The sequence below is a fragment of the Trachypithecus francoisi genome, unplaced genomic scaffold (genome assembly GCF_009764315.1).
Source record: "Trachypithecus francoisi isolate TF-2019V2 unplaced genomic scaffold, Tfra_2.0 Lachesis_group12, whole genome shotgun sequence".
Classification (NCBI taxonomy): domain Eukaryota; kingdom Metazoa; phylum Chordata; class Mammalia; order Primates; family Cercopithecidae; genus Trachypithecus; species Trachypithecus francoisi.
In genome coordinates, this window is record NW_022681457.1 from 61,975,057 (window position 1) to 61,992,166 (window position 17,110).

A 17,110-nucleotide genomic window follows, 5' to 3' on the forward strand; every position below is an offset into this window, starting at 1 on the left:
CTGGCCCAAATATGCACATTCTTTGTGATACCATTTCAGTGTCAGAGTCTGAACAGCAGTGCATGTCGAAGCCTGGACTGAAATGCCCTTCATACAGGCTGCTGAATCCAGGGTCGGACACTGTCCTGCCAGACCCAAGCCCTCTGCCAAAGAACACAGTGAGTGTTGAGGACGCGGCTCTCTTGTACAACCCTTCCTTCTCCCTCTTGAAATCACACCCACACTTCTGTTCTTCCCATGACCCCACTCTCCCTGCATCATGGTTCCGGTGAGATGAGTGTCTATTGTTCCTGGGCTGTGAGCAGGTGAGTGCTGTGGAGCTCTGCAGTCACAGAGCACGGCTGCTTCTCTCTTCTCACATAGCCTTTTGGTTTACCTGAAGTTAATAATTATCTGTTTTTTTCTCTCTTTGGGTTTTTTTTTTTAATGGGGTCTCACAGTGTTGCCTATGCTGGTCTCAAACTTCTGGCATCAAGCCAGACCTCCTGCTTCAACCTCCCGAGTAGCTGGGACTACTGTGTGCCACTATGCCTGGCTCACTTTCCTAAGTCTTTCATCTGTCTTAAAGATTCATCTCCAGAATTCTTTTCTGTTGTCTAAACTCAGGTTCTCACTTGTGTCTCTTTGGAGATCTCTCCAGACGTTTTCTGCCTGCTTTGGTCTGTGCCTCATGCGTCCCGCATTCGTTGTCACCAACATCCTGAGATTCTCTGCATCTTTCTTGAATTGAATCTCCTCTTTTCCAGATCATCCATCTTATTCTTACTTGGTTTACTCCCTTGTTTTGGTGGAGAGCATCCTTTAGTAGCTCTCTAGGAAGGAAGACACAAAACATAAATTTTTTAGAGACTTTGCATAAATGCTTTTAGACTATCTTCACACCTGATCAATAGTTTGTGTATAAATTTTGAAGACATTTCTACTTCTAGTTTCTAGTGTGGAGACGTCCACTCTATTCTGATTTCTTATTCTTTATATATGACTCCTCTCTCCTCTCTCCTCTCTCCCTCTCTCCCTCTCTCCCTCTCTCCCTCTCTCCCTCTCTCCCTCTCTCCCTCTCTCCCTCTCTCCTCTCTCCCTCTCCCTCTCTCCCTCTCTCCCTCTCTCTCTCTCTCTCTCTCTCTCTCTCTCTCTCTCTCTCCTCTCTCTCCTCTCTCTCCTCTTTGTTGCCAGTGTTTGGAAGTTTCCTGATGTTGTGCCTTGGCGTGGTTCTATTATTATGCTTGTCATTCAGTGGACCCTTCCAATGTGTAGCCTCGTGTCCCTTACCCCTGGGAAATTCTCTTGACTTTTTGGTTGTTCTCTTGTGCTCCATGTTCTCTGTCTTCTTTTAAGAACCTCTGTGATGACTTTTTGGTTGTTCTCTTGTGCTCCATGTTCTCTGTCTTCTTTTAAGAACCTCTGTGACTCGTATATTGAACCTCCTGAATTGGTTGCGTAATTTTATAAAATATATTTTTCTTCTTCTTTCTTTTTTTTTTTATTATTATACTTTAAGTTCTGGGTTACATGTGCAGAACATGCAGTTTTGTTACATAGGTGTACATGTGCCATAGTGGTTTGCTGCACCCATCAACCCGTCACCTACATTAGGTATTTCTCCTAATGTTATACCTCCCCTAGCCCCCGACCTCCCACAGGTCCTGGTGTGTGATGTTCCCCTCCCTGTGTCCATGTGTTCTCATTGTTCATCTCCCACTTATGAGTGATAATATGCAGTGTTTGGTTTTCTGATTTTGTGATAGTTTGCTGAAAATGATGGTTCCCAGCTTCATCCCTGTCCCTGCAAAGGACATGAACTCATCCTTTTTTATGGCTGCATAGTATTCCATGGTGTATATGTGCCACATTTTCTTAATCCAGTCTATCATTGATGGGGATTTGGGTTGGTTCCAAGTCTTTGCTATTGTGAATAGTGCACAATAAACGTACATGTGCATGTGTCTTTATTGTAGAATGATTTATAATCCTTTGGGTATATGCCCAGTAATGAGATTGCTGGGTCAAATGATATTTCTGGTTCTAGATCCTTGAGGAATCGCCACCCTGTCTTCCATGATGGTTGAACTAATTTACATTTCTACCAACAGTGTAAAAGTGTTCCTATTTTTCCACAACCTCTCCAGCATCTGTTTTTTCCTGACTTTTTAATGATCGCCATTCTAACTGGCATGAGATGGTATCTCATTGTGGTTTTGATTTGCATTTCTCTAATGACCAGTGATGATGAGCATTTTTTCATATGTCTGTTGGCTGTATAAATGTCTTCTTCTGAGAAGTGTCTGTTCATGTCCTTTGCCCACCTTTTAGTGGGGTTGTTTGCTTTTTTCCTGTAAATTTGTTTAAGTTCTTTGTAGATTCTGGATATTAGCCCTTTGTCAGATGAGTAGATTGCAAAAATTTTCCCCCATTCTGTAGGTTGCCTGTTCACTCTGATGATAGTTTCTTTTAATGTGCAGAAGCTCTTTAGTTTAATTAGATCCCATTTGTCAATTTTGACTTCTGTTGCCATTGCTTTTGGTGTTTTAGACATCAAGTCTTTGCCCATGCCTGTGTCCTGAATGGTATTGCCCAGATTTTCTTCTGTGATTTTTATGGTCCTAGGTCTTATGTTTAAGTCTTTTGATCCATCTTGAGTTTATTTTTGTATAAGGTGTAAGGAAGGGGTCCAGTTTCAGTTTTCTGCATATGGCTAGTCAGTTTTCCTAACACCATTTATTAAATAGGGAATCTTTTCCTCATTGCTTGTGTGTGTCAGGTTTGTCAAAGATCAGATGGCGGTAGATGTGTGGTGTTATTTCTGAGGCTATGTTCTGTTGCATTGGTCTATGTATCTGTTTTGGTACTAGTACCATGCTGTTTTGGTTACTATAGCCTTGTAGTAAAGTTTGAAGTCAGGTAGGGTGATGCTCCCAGCTTTGTTCTTCTTCCCTGGGATTGTCTTGGCTATGTGGGCTCAGTTTTGGTTCCATATGAAGTTTAAAGTAGTTTTTTCCAATTCTGTAAAGAAAATCAGTGGTAGCTTGATGGGGATAGCATTGAATCTATAAATAACTTTGGGCAGTAAGACCATTTTCACGATATTGATTCTTCCTATCCATGAGCATGGAATGTTTTTCCATTTGTTTGTGTCCTCTCTTATTTTCTTGGGCAGTGGTTTGTAGTTCTCCTTGAAGAGGTCCTTCACATCCCTTGTAAGTTGGATTCCTGGGTATTTTATTCTCTTAGTAGGAATTGTGAATGGGAGTTCACTCATGATTGGGCTCTCTGTTTGTCTGTTATTGGTGTATAGGAATGCTTGTGATTTTTGCACATTCATTTTGTATCCTAAGACTGCTGAAGTTGCTCATCAGCTTAAGGAAATTTTGGGCTGAGATGATGGGGTTTTCTAAATACATAATCATGTCATCTGCAAACAGAGACAATTTGACTTCCTGTCTTCCTATTTTAATACCTTTATTGCTTTCTCTTGCCTGATTGCCCTGGCCAGATACTGCCCTTTCTCGTGCCTAATTGCCATGCCCTTCTACTACTATGTTGAATAGGAGTGGTGGGAGAGGGCATCCTTGTCTTGTGCTGGTTTTCAAAGGGAATGCTTCCAGTTTTTGCCCATTCAGTATGATATTGGCTGTGGGTTTGTCATAAATAGCTCTTATTATGTTGAGATACGTTCCGTCGATACCTAGTTTATTCAGAGTTTTTAGCAGGAAGGGGTGGTGAATTTTATCGAAGGCCTGTTCTGCATCTATTGAGATAATCATGTGGTTTTTGTTGTTGGTTTTGTTTATATGCTGGATTACGTTTACTGATTTGTGTATGTTGAGCCAGCCTTGCATCCCAGGGATGAAGCCGACTTGATTATGGTGGATAAGCTTTTTGATATGCTGCTGGATTCGGTTTGCCAGTATTTTATTGAGGATTCTTGCATCGATGTTCATCGGGGATATTGGCCTAAAATTCTCTTTTTTTGTTGTGACTCCAGTTTTTTTTTGTTGTGGCAGGCTTTGGTATCAGGATGATGCTGGCCTCATAAAATGAGGTAGGGAGGATTCCATCTTTTTCTGTTAATTGGAATATTTTCAGAAGGAATGGTACCAGCTCCTCTTTCTACCTCTGGTAGAATTTGGCTGTGAATCGGTCTGGTCCTGGACTTTTTTTTGTTGGTAGGCTATTACTTATCGCCTCAATTTCAGAACCTGTTACTGGTCTATTCAGGGATTCAACTTCTTCCTGGTTTAGTCTTGGGAGGGTGTATGAGTCCAAGAATTTACCCATTTCTTCTAGATTTTCTAGTTTATTTGCACAGGGATGTTTATAGTACTCTCTGATGGTAGTTTGTATTTCTGTGGGGTCAGTGATGATATCCCCTTTATCATTTTTTATTGTGTCTATTTCATTCTTCTCTCTTTTCTTCTTTATTAGTCTTGCTAGTGGTTTATCTATTTTGTTGATCTTTTCAAAAAACCAACTCCTGGATTCATTGATTTTTTTGAAGGGTTTTCTGTGTCTTTATCTCCTTCAGTTCTGCTCTGATCTTAGTGATTTCTTGCCTTCTGCCAGCTTTTGAATTCATTTGCTCTTGCTTCTCTAGTTCTTTTAACTGTGATGTTAGGGTGTCAATTTTAGGTCTCCCTGCTTTCTCTTGTGGGCATTTAGTGCTATAAATTTCCCTCTATACACTGCTTTAAATGTGTTCCAGAGATTCTGATGCATTGTGTCTTTGTTCTCATTGGTTTCAAAGAACATCTTTCTTTCTGTCTTCAATTTGTTATTTACCCAGTAGTCATTCAGGAGCAGGTTGTTCAGTTTCCATGAAGTTGTGTGGTTTTGAGTGAGATTCTTAACCCTGAGTTCTAATTTGATTGCACTGTGGTCTGAGAGACAGTTTGTTGTGATTTCTGTTCTTTTACATTTGCTAAGGAGTGTTTTACTTCCAATTATGTGGTCAATTTTAGAATAAGTGTGATGTGGTGCTGAGAAGAATGTATATTCTGTGGATTTGGGGCAGAGAGTTCTGTAAATGTCTATTAGGTCTGCTTGGTGCAGAGCTGAGTTCAGGTCCTGGATATCCTTGTTAATTTTCTGTCTCGATCTGTCTAATACTGATGGAGGGGTGTTAAAGTCTCCCATTTATTATTGTGTAGGAGTCTAAATCTCTTTGTAGGTCTCTTAAGAACTTGCTTTATGAATGTGGGTGCTCCTGTATTGGGTGCATATATATTTGGGATAGTTAGCTCTTCTTGTTGAATTGATCCCTTTACTATTATGTAATGGCTTTCTTTGTCTCTTTTGATCTTTGTTGGTTTAAAGCCTGTTTTATCAGAGGTCAGGATTGCAACTCCTGCTTTTTTTTTGCTTTCCATTTCCCCCCACCTTTATTTTGGGCCTATGTGTGTCTCTGCACATGAGATGGGTCTCCTGAATACAGCACACTGATGGGTCCTTGACTCTCTATCCAATTTGCCAGTCTGTGTCTTTTCATTGGGGCATTTAGCCCATTTACATTTAAGGTTAATATCATTATGTGTGAATTCGATCCTCTCATTATGATGCTAGCTGGTTATTTTGCCCATTAATTGATGCATTTTCTTCATAGTGTCGATCTTTACAGTTTGGCATGTTTTTGCAGTGGCTGGTAGCGGTTGTTCCTTTCCATGTTTAGTGCTTCCTTCAGGAGCTCTTGGAAAGCAGGCCTGGTGGTGACAAAATCTCTCAGCATTTGCTTGTCTGTAAAAGATTTTATTTCTCCTTCACTTATGAAGCTTAATTTGGCTGGACATGAAATTCTGGGTTGAAAATTCTTTTCTTTAAGAATATCGAATATTGGCTCCCACTCTCTTCTGGCTCATAGGATTTCTGCAGAGAGATCCACTGGTAGTCTGATGGGCTTCCCTTTGTGGGTAACCTGACCTTTCTCTCTGGCTGCCCTTAACAATTTTTCCTTCATTTCAACCTTGGTGAATCTGACAATTATGTGTCTTGGGGTTGCTCTTCTCAAAGAGTGTCTTTGTGGTGTTCTCTATATTTCCTGAATTTGAATGTTGGCCTGCCTTGCTAGTTGGGGAAGTTCTCCTGGATAATATCCTGAAGAATGTTTTCTAACTGGGTACCATTCTCCCCGTCACTTTCAGGTACACCAATAAAACGTAGATTTGGTCTTTTCACATAGTCCCATTTTCTTGGAGGCTTTGTTTGTTTCTTTTTTTTTTTTTTTTTTTTTTTTGAGACGGAGTCTCGCTCTGTGGCCCAGGCTGGAGTGCAGTGGCCAGATCTCAGCTCACTGCAAGCTCCGCCTCCCGGGTTCCCGCCATTCTCCTGCCTCAGCCTCCCGAGTAGCTGGGACTACAGGCGCCCGCCACCTCGCCCGGCTAGTTTTTTGTAATTTTTAGTAGAGACGGGTTTTCACCGTGTTAGCCAGGATGGTCTCGATTTCCTGACCTCGTGATCCGCCCGTCTCGGCCTCCCAAAGTGCTGGGATTACAGGCTTGAGCCACCGCGCCCGGCCTGTTTGTTTCTTTTTACTCTTTTTTTTCTCTAATCTTGTCTTCTCACTTTATTTCATTAATTTTTACTTTCTTCCACTTGCTCAAATTGGCTGTTGAAGCTTGTGCATGCGTCACGAAGTTCTCGTATTGTGGTTTTCAGCTCCATCAGGTCATTTAAGCTCTTCTCTACATTGGTTATTCTATTTAGCCATTTGTCTAAGCTTTTTTCAAGGTTTTTAGTTTCCTTACGATAGGTTAGAACATGCTCATTTAGCTCAGAGAAGTTTATTATTACCGACCTTCTGAAGCTTGCTTCTGTCAACTCATCAAACTCATTCTCTGTCCAGTTTTGTTCCCTTGCCTGCAAGGAGTTGTGTTCCTTTGGAGGAGAAGAGGCGTTCTGGTTTTTGGAATTTTCAGCCTTTCTGCTCTTATTTCTCCCCATCTTTGTGGTTTTATCCTCCTTTGGTCTTTGATGTTGGTGAGCTATGGATAAGGTTTTGGCATAGATGTCCTTTTTGTTGATGCTGATGCTATTCCTTTCTGTTTGTTAGTTTTCCTTCTAACAGACAGGCCCCTCAGCTGCAGGTCTGTTGGAGTTTGCTGGAGGTCCACCCCATACCCTGTTTGCCTGGGTATCACCAGCGGAGGCTGCAGAACAGCAAATATTGCTGCCTGATCCTTCCTCTGGAAGCTTCATCCCAGAGGGACACCCACATGTATGAAGTGTCTGTTGGTCCCTACTGGGAGATGTCTCTCAGTCAGGCTACACATGGGTCAGGGACCCACTTGAGGAGGCAGTCTGTCCATTATCAGAGCTCAGGTGCTGTGCTGGGAGAACCACTGCTCTCTTTGGAGCTATCAGGCAGGGACGTTTAAGTCTGGAGAAGCTGTCTGCTGCCTTTGGGTCAGATATGCCCTGCCCCCAGAGGTGGAATCTAGAGAGGCAGTAGGCCTTGCTGAGCTGCGGTGGGCTCCGCAGTTCAAGCTTCTCTGCTGAGCTGCGGTGGGCGGAGCAGTGGTGGATGCCCCTCCCCCCTCATCCCAGGTTGATCGCAGACTGCTGTGCTAGCAGCGAGCAAGGCTCCATGGGCGTGGAACCCACCGCTCCAGGCACAGGAGGGAATCTCCTTGTCTGCTGATTGTGAAGACTGTGGGAAAAGCACAGTATTTGGGCAGGAGTGTACTGCTCCTCCAGGTACAGTCACTCATGGCTTCCCTTGGCTAGGAAAGGGAAATCCCCCAACCCCTTGTGCTTCCTGGGTGGAGTGACACCCCACCCTGCTTTGGCTCGCCCTCCATAGGCTGTACCCACTGTCCAACCAGTTCCAGTGAGATGAACCAGGTACCTCAGTTGGAAATGCAGAAATCACCCATCTTCTGCATCGATCTCACTAAGAGTTACAGACTGGAGTTCCTATTTGGCCATCTTGGAAGTGCCTGCTCTTTTTTAAATCTCTGTCTTTTTGCTTTACTTTTTTTTCCTTTGAAACGGAGTCTCGCACTGTCGCCCAGGCTGGCGTGCAGTGGTGCGATGTCAGCTCACTGCAACTTCTGTCTCCTGGGTTCAAGTGATTCTCCTGCCTCAGTCAGGGATTACAGGTGCCCACCACCACACCCGACTAATTTTTATATTTTTAGTAGAAACAGGGTTTCATTATATTGGCCAGGCTGATCTCAAACTCCTGACCTCCAGTGATCTGCCTCCCTCGGCCTCCCAAAAGGCTGGGATTATAGGTGTGAGCCACTGCACCCAGCCTGCTTTACTTTTTGGAATGTTTTTACAATTTTGTCCTCTACTCATTTTATTGAGTTTTTTATTTCTAATATCACGTTTTTAATTTGCAAGGGTTTACTCTTGTTCTCTTTTCTCTTTCTGATCATGTCCTGTCCTTGTTTCACATATATGATAATTTCTCTCATTTTTCTAAGGAGACTAATGATGTTGGTGGGGGAGTTTTCTTCTCCCTACACTGTTTCTTTTTCTTGCAGGGTGCATTACTCGGTTTTTAAGGTTGGAGGCTTTCCTTAGACGTCATGCGGTCCTTGATTGTCTGCCCGTATTTCAACGTAGAGGACCAGTGAGCTGGTGAGGGTCTCTGAGTGTACCAAGCCTGTGGGCTATGGGTCTCACAGGGGAGCGAGCTGCTGTGAGTGCAGGAACCTCTGAATTCTGTCCAGATGCCCAAGGGAAGGCTTCTCCTGTCTCTGGCCCCCGGGGCTAAAGACTTGCCTGTGTCCTGGGAGCTCAGTGGAAGGCACAGGCTGGGTCTTACTGTCCTGTGTGTGCTTAGCTTGCCTCTTTTCAGTTCGGTACCTTGGTTTGCAGCTAGGCCTACAGCCCCCAGTCCTGAGAGTTCTGCTTTATCCTCTCCAGAGAATCAGCCCCTGGGCTTCCTAGGGTCGGGGTGGGTGGCAGTCTGGTGTGGAGCAGTGTAAGGTGATGCAGAGGCTCCCCACTCTGCCACACTGCTGCAGCCAGGGAGCCTGCCCCTAATTCCTCAGCTTTCTGAAGGTTGTTCTCTGCAGATAGGGTCAGGCCTCCCGTGGCTGGCTCAGATTCAACTGTCTTGGGGCTGTTACCAGTTTGTCCATCTGTTTTTTAGCTTCTAACATTCTATTCTGGAACATTGTCTCTAAAACATAGCTTTTTTGAGATACGATTCATGTACCCTTTTCTCAAGTGTACAATTCAGTGATTTTTAGTGTATTCACAGAGTTTGCAACCACACAAGTCCATATCCATTAGCGATCACTCTCCGTTTTCCTCCCTCCACATCCTTTGGCAGCCAGCAGTCTGCTTTCAGTCTCTATGGGTTTGCCTGTTCAGGACATTTCATATGGATGGGATCATATGGTGTGTGGGCCTTAGTGACGCTGGTTTCACTGCGCACAATGTTTCCAAGGCTCACCTCTGCCGTATCATAAATGAGCACAGCATGCCTTTTCATGGCCGACTTATATTGCATTGTGTGCATGGAGTACATTTCATGTACTCATTCATCAGCTGATGACAGTTGGGTCTTGTGGCTTTTGCATTTAAAAATCCATTTACAGGGCCAGGCGCAGTGGCTCACACCTGTAATCCCAACACTTTGGGAAGCCAAGGCGGGCAGGTCCCTGAGGTCAGGAGTTCAAGACTAGCCTGGCCAACATGGTGAACCCCTGTCTCTACTAAAAATACAAAAATTAGCTGAGTGTGTTGGTGGATGCCTGTAATCCCAGCTACTCAGGAGGCTGAGGCAGGAGAATCTCTTGAACCTGGGAGGCGGAGGTTGCAGTGAGCTGAGATTGTGCCACTGTACTCCAGCCTGAGTAACGAGCGAAATTCCATCTCAAAAAGAAAAGAAAAGAGAAGAAAAATACGTTTACAGGAATGGGGCTTTAGGAAGGAGTGTAGTTTGCCATGTGTGTAACCCACCATCTTTATCCTGGAGTCCCCGGACGTCTGTGGCTTGTGACTTCTCTGTGACTGCCACTGACCTTACAAGCCGTGTTGGGGTTGGGCTGGATCTAGAGGAAAGCAATTTCAGATTTCTTCTCCTCTCAGCAGAGGTGATTGTGGACAAGTCCTATCTGGTCTTGTTTTCTCATCCATAAAATAAAGAGAGTAAAGTACACTAGTGGCTCCTGAGCTCGTCTGGGGCCCCTCAGATACTCTCACAGGGACCTGGGTGGCAAGGTTGTGGCAGCACAGGTACAGGCCCTCATACCTCATAAACCAAGCAGAACAGAACAGGCAGCGGTTATACAGCTGAGCCTTGGGCTGTGCAGTCCCTGCTATCTCTTATCAAGGAAGAGCTAAAAGAATAGCTCAACTGAGGAAACAGAAATACCTTTTTCTTCACATTCTTCTTTTAACTATCTTACAGATTACTGCAGTTTTTAAATCCTGATCCTTTGAGAGCTGACGGAATCTCTGATCTACAGCAGGTATTACAGGCCCTTAAAAAAGTAAAATAAAAAGAAAAAACTGTTTATTCTTTAAATCCTTCTCCTTCCTCCCTCCAGAACTGAGATTAGAAGGGAAACTCCTTAGATGGGGGACTTTACCTGAAGACGTCCTTTTAGAAACAATCGAATGGATTGTTACTTCTGAGAAATTGTTCCTTGTTTTTTGGATAATAAACAGTCTTCCTTTTAGTAGTGGTGGTTTTTGGTTTTTTGTTTGTTTGTTTAAGTAAGCATATATACCCAGGTGTTTACATTGAAATCTGTATTTTCTTCATTTCCATGAAGTTGCTGACACCTCAGGGCAGACCCTGGTTGTCTAATGCACACGTTCTCTCAGTTGCAGAAGCTGAAGGGCTTGCAGCCGCCTGTGGCAGTGCTCCGAAACAAGATTGAGCCCTGCTTAACCATTGACTCGTCGCCACTGTCAGCAGACCTGAAGAAGGTAAAAGTGCTCTAAAACTGAATTTATCAAGAATGCCAGCTTTTTCTAATAGAGAAGGATTTTGAAACAAATGGTTCTAAGGTTGCATTGTATAATTTCTTTGCTTTTGAAATTATCTTTTTATTTGGGATTACAGGCATGAGCCACCACACCTGGCCTAATTTCTCATTTATTCTTAAATCCAGGTTAGCTTCTTAGAAGTGAGTGAGTGAGTGTTTTGTGAGGCAGCCGCTGTGTAACTGTGAGTCCCTTCTGCAGTCAGGTTTCCAGGATGCCCGTGGACAGGGCTGTGGGAGGAGCAGCAGGCCACCAGGGCAGTTGTAATGCACTCCCCAACCGTTCTTTTCAAAATTGTCTCACACACCTATGATTTCATTTGGAAAATTGATCATACATGTTTATCTACCTTTTTCCTGATTAAAAAAAGTTAAAAAAAAAAATTGTTTTAAGATAGGAAGATAAAACGACCGGGACAAATAGTGTGAGAGAGAAGTGGACAGATTCCACATTCTTAGAAGATGAAAGCAGGAGATAGAGTGTGGCTGCCTCTGCAGGGAAGGAGCACTTTGCAAGGGGAGCATGAACTGCCAGCTCTGTCTACTGAGCACCCACAGCCAGCTTGTATTGTTCTTAGCAGCAAGGTTGGAGGCTCTTTTTGGAGAAACCTGAATGGCCTTAGAGAAATGACCTTCATATGATGCTATTTGGAATTCTCCCACAAACAGGACCTGCTTGCCGCTCTGTCTTCCTGCAGTGAGCTGACACTCATGTGATGGCAAGAGTCCCCAGAGCTTCCAGTTGGGCATTAGTGTCTTGCTCTCCACCATGAACAGACATCAGGGATCATGGAAATTTGAAGAAAACCTTCACCTTAAAAAAAAAGACCAGGCTGGGTGCACTGGCTCATACCTGTAATCCCAGCACTTTGGGAGGCCGAGGCAGGCAGATCATCTAAGGTCAGGAGTTTGAGATCAGCCTGGCCAACATGGTGAAACCCCGTCTCTACTAAAAATACAAAAATTAGCCAGGCGTGGTAGTACATGCCTGTAGTCCCAGCTACTTGGGAGGCTGAGACAGGAGAATCGCTGGAACCCAGGAGGCGGAGGTTGCAGTGCACCAAGATTGTACCACTGAACTCCAGCCTGGGCAACAGAGCGAGACTCTGTCTCAAAAAAAAAAAAGACCAAAACAAACCCTCAGGGAAACAAACAATGCAGTTGAGTAACAGAAGATGTTAGAGAATATTCCCAGAGAGAATAAATATCCCCAGAGAGAAGATGTTGCATCCATAACAGCTTACTGTTAAAGGGATGCAATGTCTTCTCTCTGGGGATATTTAAGATAGGATATTTTAAAAAGGAACAGGCAGAGAAAAAGGTTCTTGGAAATTCAAAATATAGAAAAATGTAAAAATCACTAGTATGTTTGAGATGTAAAGGAGAAGCTAACTATCAGAAAGTAGAGAAAAAAGGCAAACAGATGGAAATAGGAGAAAAAAATTTTGAGGGTCAGTTTGAGGTCCAGTATCTGAAAATGGGATTTCTAGGAAGAATGAAGGAAGATAGTAGGAAATTTTCTAAAGATTAACATAGGAACATTTTCTGGAACTAATGGACAAGAATTTCCAGATTAGGAGGTCCTACCCATCATAGGCCCAGAACACCTGCTGAAGAAAGAGATTAGAAATGTTCTTCTGAAGCATCTAAGTTGAGGGAATCTAAAGATTATGAAGGCTTCAAGAGAGATGAAACTGGTCCTACACATTGGACCAGGAGTCAGAATGGCTTCAAATGTCTCCACAATGCACCAGATGAGCACTGATGTCAAAATTCTGATGAGGTCGGGCGCAGTGACTCACGCTTTTAATCCTAGCACTTTGGGAGGCAGAGGCGCTGATTGCCTGAGCTCAGGAGTTCGAGACCAGCCTGGGCAACATGGTGAAATCCTGTCTCTACTGAAATACAAAAAATTAGCTGGGTGTGGTGGTGCATGCCTGTAGTCCCAGTCGCTTGAGAGGCTGAGACATGAGAATCGCTTGAACCTGGGAGGCAGAGGTTGCAGTGAGCCAAGATCGTGCTACTGCACTCCAGCCTGGGCACAGAATGAGACTCTGTCTCCAAAAAAAATAATAATTATTGTTATTATTATTATTCTGAAGAAAAGCTCTTTGGAACCAGAGGTCCATACTCAAACTGTGGATGCAGTGTGAGGGTAGAACGAAGACATTTGCAGACACACACAGTCTTAAAAAATGTATTTCCTTTCTACCCTTTGTCAAGAAGATATTAAAATACATTCTCTACCAAAACAAAGAAGTAACCCGAGAAAGATGACCACATGAGTTTGCAGACAAAGGGTGATGGTGAAGGATGATCCCAGGATAGTTGCTGAATACCAGGTGTAGAGCATGGTCGGTTCTGACTGCAGCTAGGGCTCAGGACTCGAGAGGACCTCACAGAGCTCATGGTGCCGATGAGCTCCGCCATTTGTAAGATCCTATCCATGTGGGTGGAGAACTCTGTTGGAACATTTGGGTTTCAGTGACAGTTACATAGAAAAATAAGCAAATAAAAGTCTGTCTTTTAAAAAGCTTTATAAGTGAAGCTGATGGACTGGCAGTTTATTAGGATAATGAGGAGAAAAAGCTGCATCTTTGATCCAGTGAACTTTAAGTTCTTGTCAATGGGCCATCAGTTGGATACTTTTAATTTAGAAAATTAAAGCAATAATTTTTTGTTTTTGTTTTTGAGACGAAGTTTCACTCTTGTTGCCCAGGCTGGAGTGCAATGGCGTGATCTCGGCTCACCGCAGCCTCTGCCTCCCGGGTTCAAGTCATTCTCCTGCCTCAGCCTCCTGTGTAGCTAGGATTACAGGTGCCTGCTACCACACCCAGCTAATTTTCTATTTTTAGTAGAGACAGGGTTTCTCCATGTTGGTCGGGCTGGTCTTGAACCCCCAACCTCAGGTGATCCGCTCACCTTGATCTTCTAAAGTGCAGGGATTACAACGTGAGCCACTGTGCCCAGCCTTTTTTTTTTTTTTCTTTTTTTTTCTGAGATGGAGTCTCGCTCTGTCGCCCAGGCTGGAGTGCAGTGGCGCAATCTCGGCTCACCGCATCCTCCGCCTCCTGTGTTCAAGTGATTCTCCTGTCTCAGCCTCTGGAGTAGCTGGGATAATAGGCGTGCACCACCACACCCAGCTAATTCTTGTATTTTTGGTAGAAATGGGGTTTCACCATGTTGGCCAGGCTGGTCTCAGAACTCCTGACCACAGATGATTCACCTGCCTCAGCCTCCCAAAGTGATGGGATAACAGGCATGAGCCACCACGCCCGGCCTAGCAAGAATATTTTAATGGGAGTCTTAATAGGAGAAAAAGCAAGAGTCTTTTAATAGGAGGTTGGTACTGAGAAAAGATTTGGGGAAACTTAACAAGTTAGGGCTTGGAAAATACTGGGTTTGGCAATGCGTAATGCTTATTGGGGTGAAATGAGCCATGCAATGGAGTTTTTGTTAGTTTTCTCTACCTTATTTTGGTTTTTGATTGTTTCTGTTTTGTAGGCTCTTCAAAGAAATAAGTTTCCGGGCCCCAGCCACACTGAGTCGTACTCTTGGCCTCCCATAGCGCGTGGCTGTGATGTGGTTGTCATTTCTCACTGTGAAAGCAACCCTTTGCTCTACCTCCTACCAGTGTTGACAGTTTTGCAAACAGGGGCCTGCTACAAGTCATTACCAAGTAGAAATGGAGTAAGTCAAAGACAGTTTTGCCTCACAACCAAATGGGTTAAATATTTATTTTAAAATTATACACCTCACCTTTGGGGAAGGTCATCCATTACTCAGTTTGGTTTTCAAACTTCCAGGCCAGAAACTGTCCTGTGGGAAAGTGTCCTTTCCCCATTCCAATTACTGATGCTCTCACACTGATTCTCACCTGGAGCCTCTAGTTGTGGGCCATTGGCTGAAGCTTTTAGAAATGGATATTGAGGCCGGGCACGGTGGCTCACGCCTGTAATCCCAGTACTTTGAGAGGCTGAAGTGGGTGGATCGCCTAAGGTCAGGAGTTCGAGACCAGCCTGGCCAACGTGGTGAAACCCATCTCTAGTAAAAACATAAAAATTAGGTGGGTATGGTGGCGTGTCTGTAATCCCAGCTACTTTGGAGACTGAGGCAGGAGAATCACTTGAACCTGGGAGGTGGAAGTTGCAGTGAGCTTGGATTGTACCATTGTACTCCAGTCTGTACAACAAGAGCGAAACTCTGTCTCAGAAAAAAAAAAAAAAGAAATGGATATCAAGTGTCTAAAATGCTATCACGGACCTGAGTCTATCTAACCGTCACAGCAGCAGCATGAGATGGGCAGGCCATGTATTGTTCTCACCATTTTATGGAGGAGAAAATGAGGCTCAGGAAGAGTTACTGGGGTAAATTTCCCGCTGACAGGGCTAGGAGTGGGGTTGAAGTCTGAGCTTCCGCTGCCTTGTCCTGTGCTCTGTCAGTCATTTCCTAGCTCCCCACCCTGCTTCATAATCCTCCTTAACTTTTCCCATGTGGGAAAACCTCAGAATGACTGTATTAAGTCTGTTCTAGCATTGCTATAAATATCTGAGGCTGAGTAATTTATAAAGAAGAGAGGCTTAACTGGCTCACGGTTCTGCAGGCTGGAGCAGAAGCATGATGCTGGCATCTGCTCGGCTTCTGTGGAAGCCTCAGGAAACTCACAATCATGGCAGAAGTCTAAGGGGGAGCAGATGTGACACATGGCTGGAGCAGGAACAGGAGAGATGGAGGTGCCACATACCTTTAAACACTAGATCTCAGAAGAACAGCACCAAGAGGACAGTGCTAACCCATTCGTGAGACACTGCCCCCATGATCCAATCACCCCCCACCAGCCCCCACCTCCAATACTGGGGATTACATTTAACATGAGGTTTGGGTGGGGATGCAGAGCTAAACCGTATCACCGAGAAAGAGGTGGTGGGAAAGAGAGGAGCAGCATGAAGGTAAACGATGCAGGGCATGGCCCTGTGCTGCTGGGTTGCGGCTGTTAGGAGCCTGATGGGTGTAGAACCTGCATCTCGGGGCCTGGCACTGAGGGTGCTCCAGATAGGGCTCCACCAGTGAAAAACAGCAGTAAGAAGACATAGGGTTGCCGTTAGAAAAGATACTAGCTCATTTTTTTAACCATGCCATGCAGTTTTATGATTTCCGTTTAGAAAGTTGCATCTGTTGGCTGGGTGCGGTGGCTCACGCCTGTAATCTTTGGGAGGCCGAGGCAGGCAGATCACAAGGTCGAGACTGAGACTATCCTGGCCAACATGATGAAACCCCGTCTCTACTAAAAATACAAAAACTAGCTGGATGTGGTGGCACATGCCTGTAGTTACAGCTACTCGAGAGGCTGAGGCAGGAGAGTTGCTTGAACCCAGGAGGCGGAGGTTGCAGTGAGCCAAGATCGTGCCATTGCACTCCAGCCTGGGCAAGAAGAGTGAAACTCCATCTCAAAAAAAAAAAAAGTTGCATCTGTTATTTTGAATTGATTTAATCAGATTAATGGATGTGTTTAATGAGAAGCAACTGATGAGAAGTCGCTTATGTTGAGGCCGAACCCTGGCTCAGGGCAGAAAGGGATGTCCAGGTCTCGTCCCTGTGGCCCCCAGCTTTCTCCATGCCTCCATGGTCAGCCTGCTTTCAGGCCTGTGCCTGGAAGCTGGGCCCACCTGGATCTGTGTGAATGAAAGAGGATCCTTGGTTACTGGAGGTTGTGTGTCCAGGAAGGTGTCTGGCAGGCAGTGTAGCTTCAGGAGTTACCTGTGGGCTTGCAGAGGGCAGGTTTCAGAAGATAGTCTCCTAAGGAAGAGGGGTTAGTCGTCTTTTTTTTTTTTTTTTTTGAGATAGAGTCTTACTCTGTCACCCAGGCTGGAGTGCAGTGGCGCAATCTCAGCTCACTGCAACCTCCACCTCCCCGGTTTGAGCAATTCTCCTGTCTCAGCCTCCTGAGTGGCTGGGACTACAGGCACACACTACCAAGCCCAGCTAATTTTTGTATTTTTAGTAGAGATGGGGTTTCACCATATTGGTCGGGCTAGTCTTGAACTGCTGACCTCAGGTGATCCACCCACCTCAGCGTCCCAAAGTGCTGGGATTACAGGCGTGAGCCACTACACCCAGCCAGGGTTCGTCTTTTTTAAGGCCCCTTTCTTTTTTTTTTTTTTTGAGACGGAATC

The 17,110-nt window shown here is 44.6% G+C and overlaps 1 protein-coding gene across 3 annotated transcripts in view; it reads left to right on the forward strand.

Annotated features, from left to right (window-relative positions):
• TDRD12 (tudor domain containing 12) overlaps nucleotides 1-17,110 on the forward strand; it is a 105,545-nt gene that overhangs the window by 54,418 nt on the left and 34,017 nt on the right. For 2 of the 3 annotated variants that reach the window (XM_033225605.1, XM_033225606.1), the window contains 3 exons: nucleotides 10,358-10,418; nucleotides 10,777-10,881; nucleotides 14,442-14,627. In XM_033225605.1, coding sequence (XP_033081496.1) covers nucleotides 10,358-10,418; nucleotides 10,777-10,881; nucleotides 14,442-14,627 — 352 coding nt within the window. Of the gene's footprint in view, nucleotides 1-10,357; nucleotides 10,419-10,496; nucleotides 10,632-10,776; nucleotides 10,882-14,441; nucleotides 14,628-17,110 lie in introns of those variants that run through there. The other variant, XM_033225607.1, reaches the window with a different exon arrangement.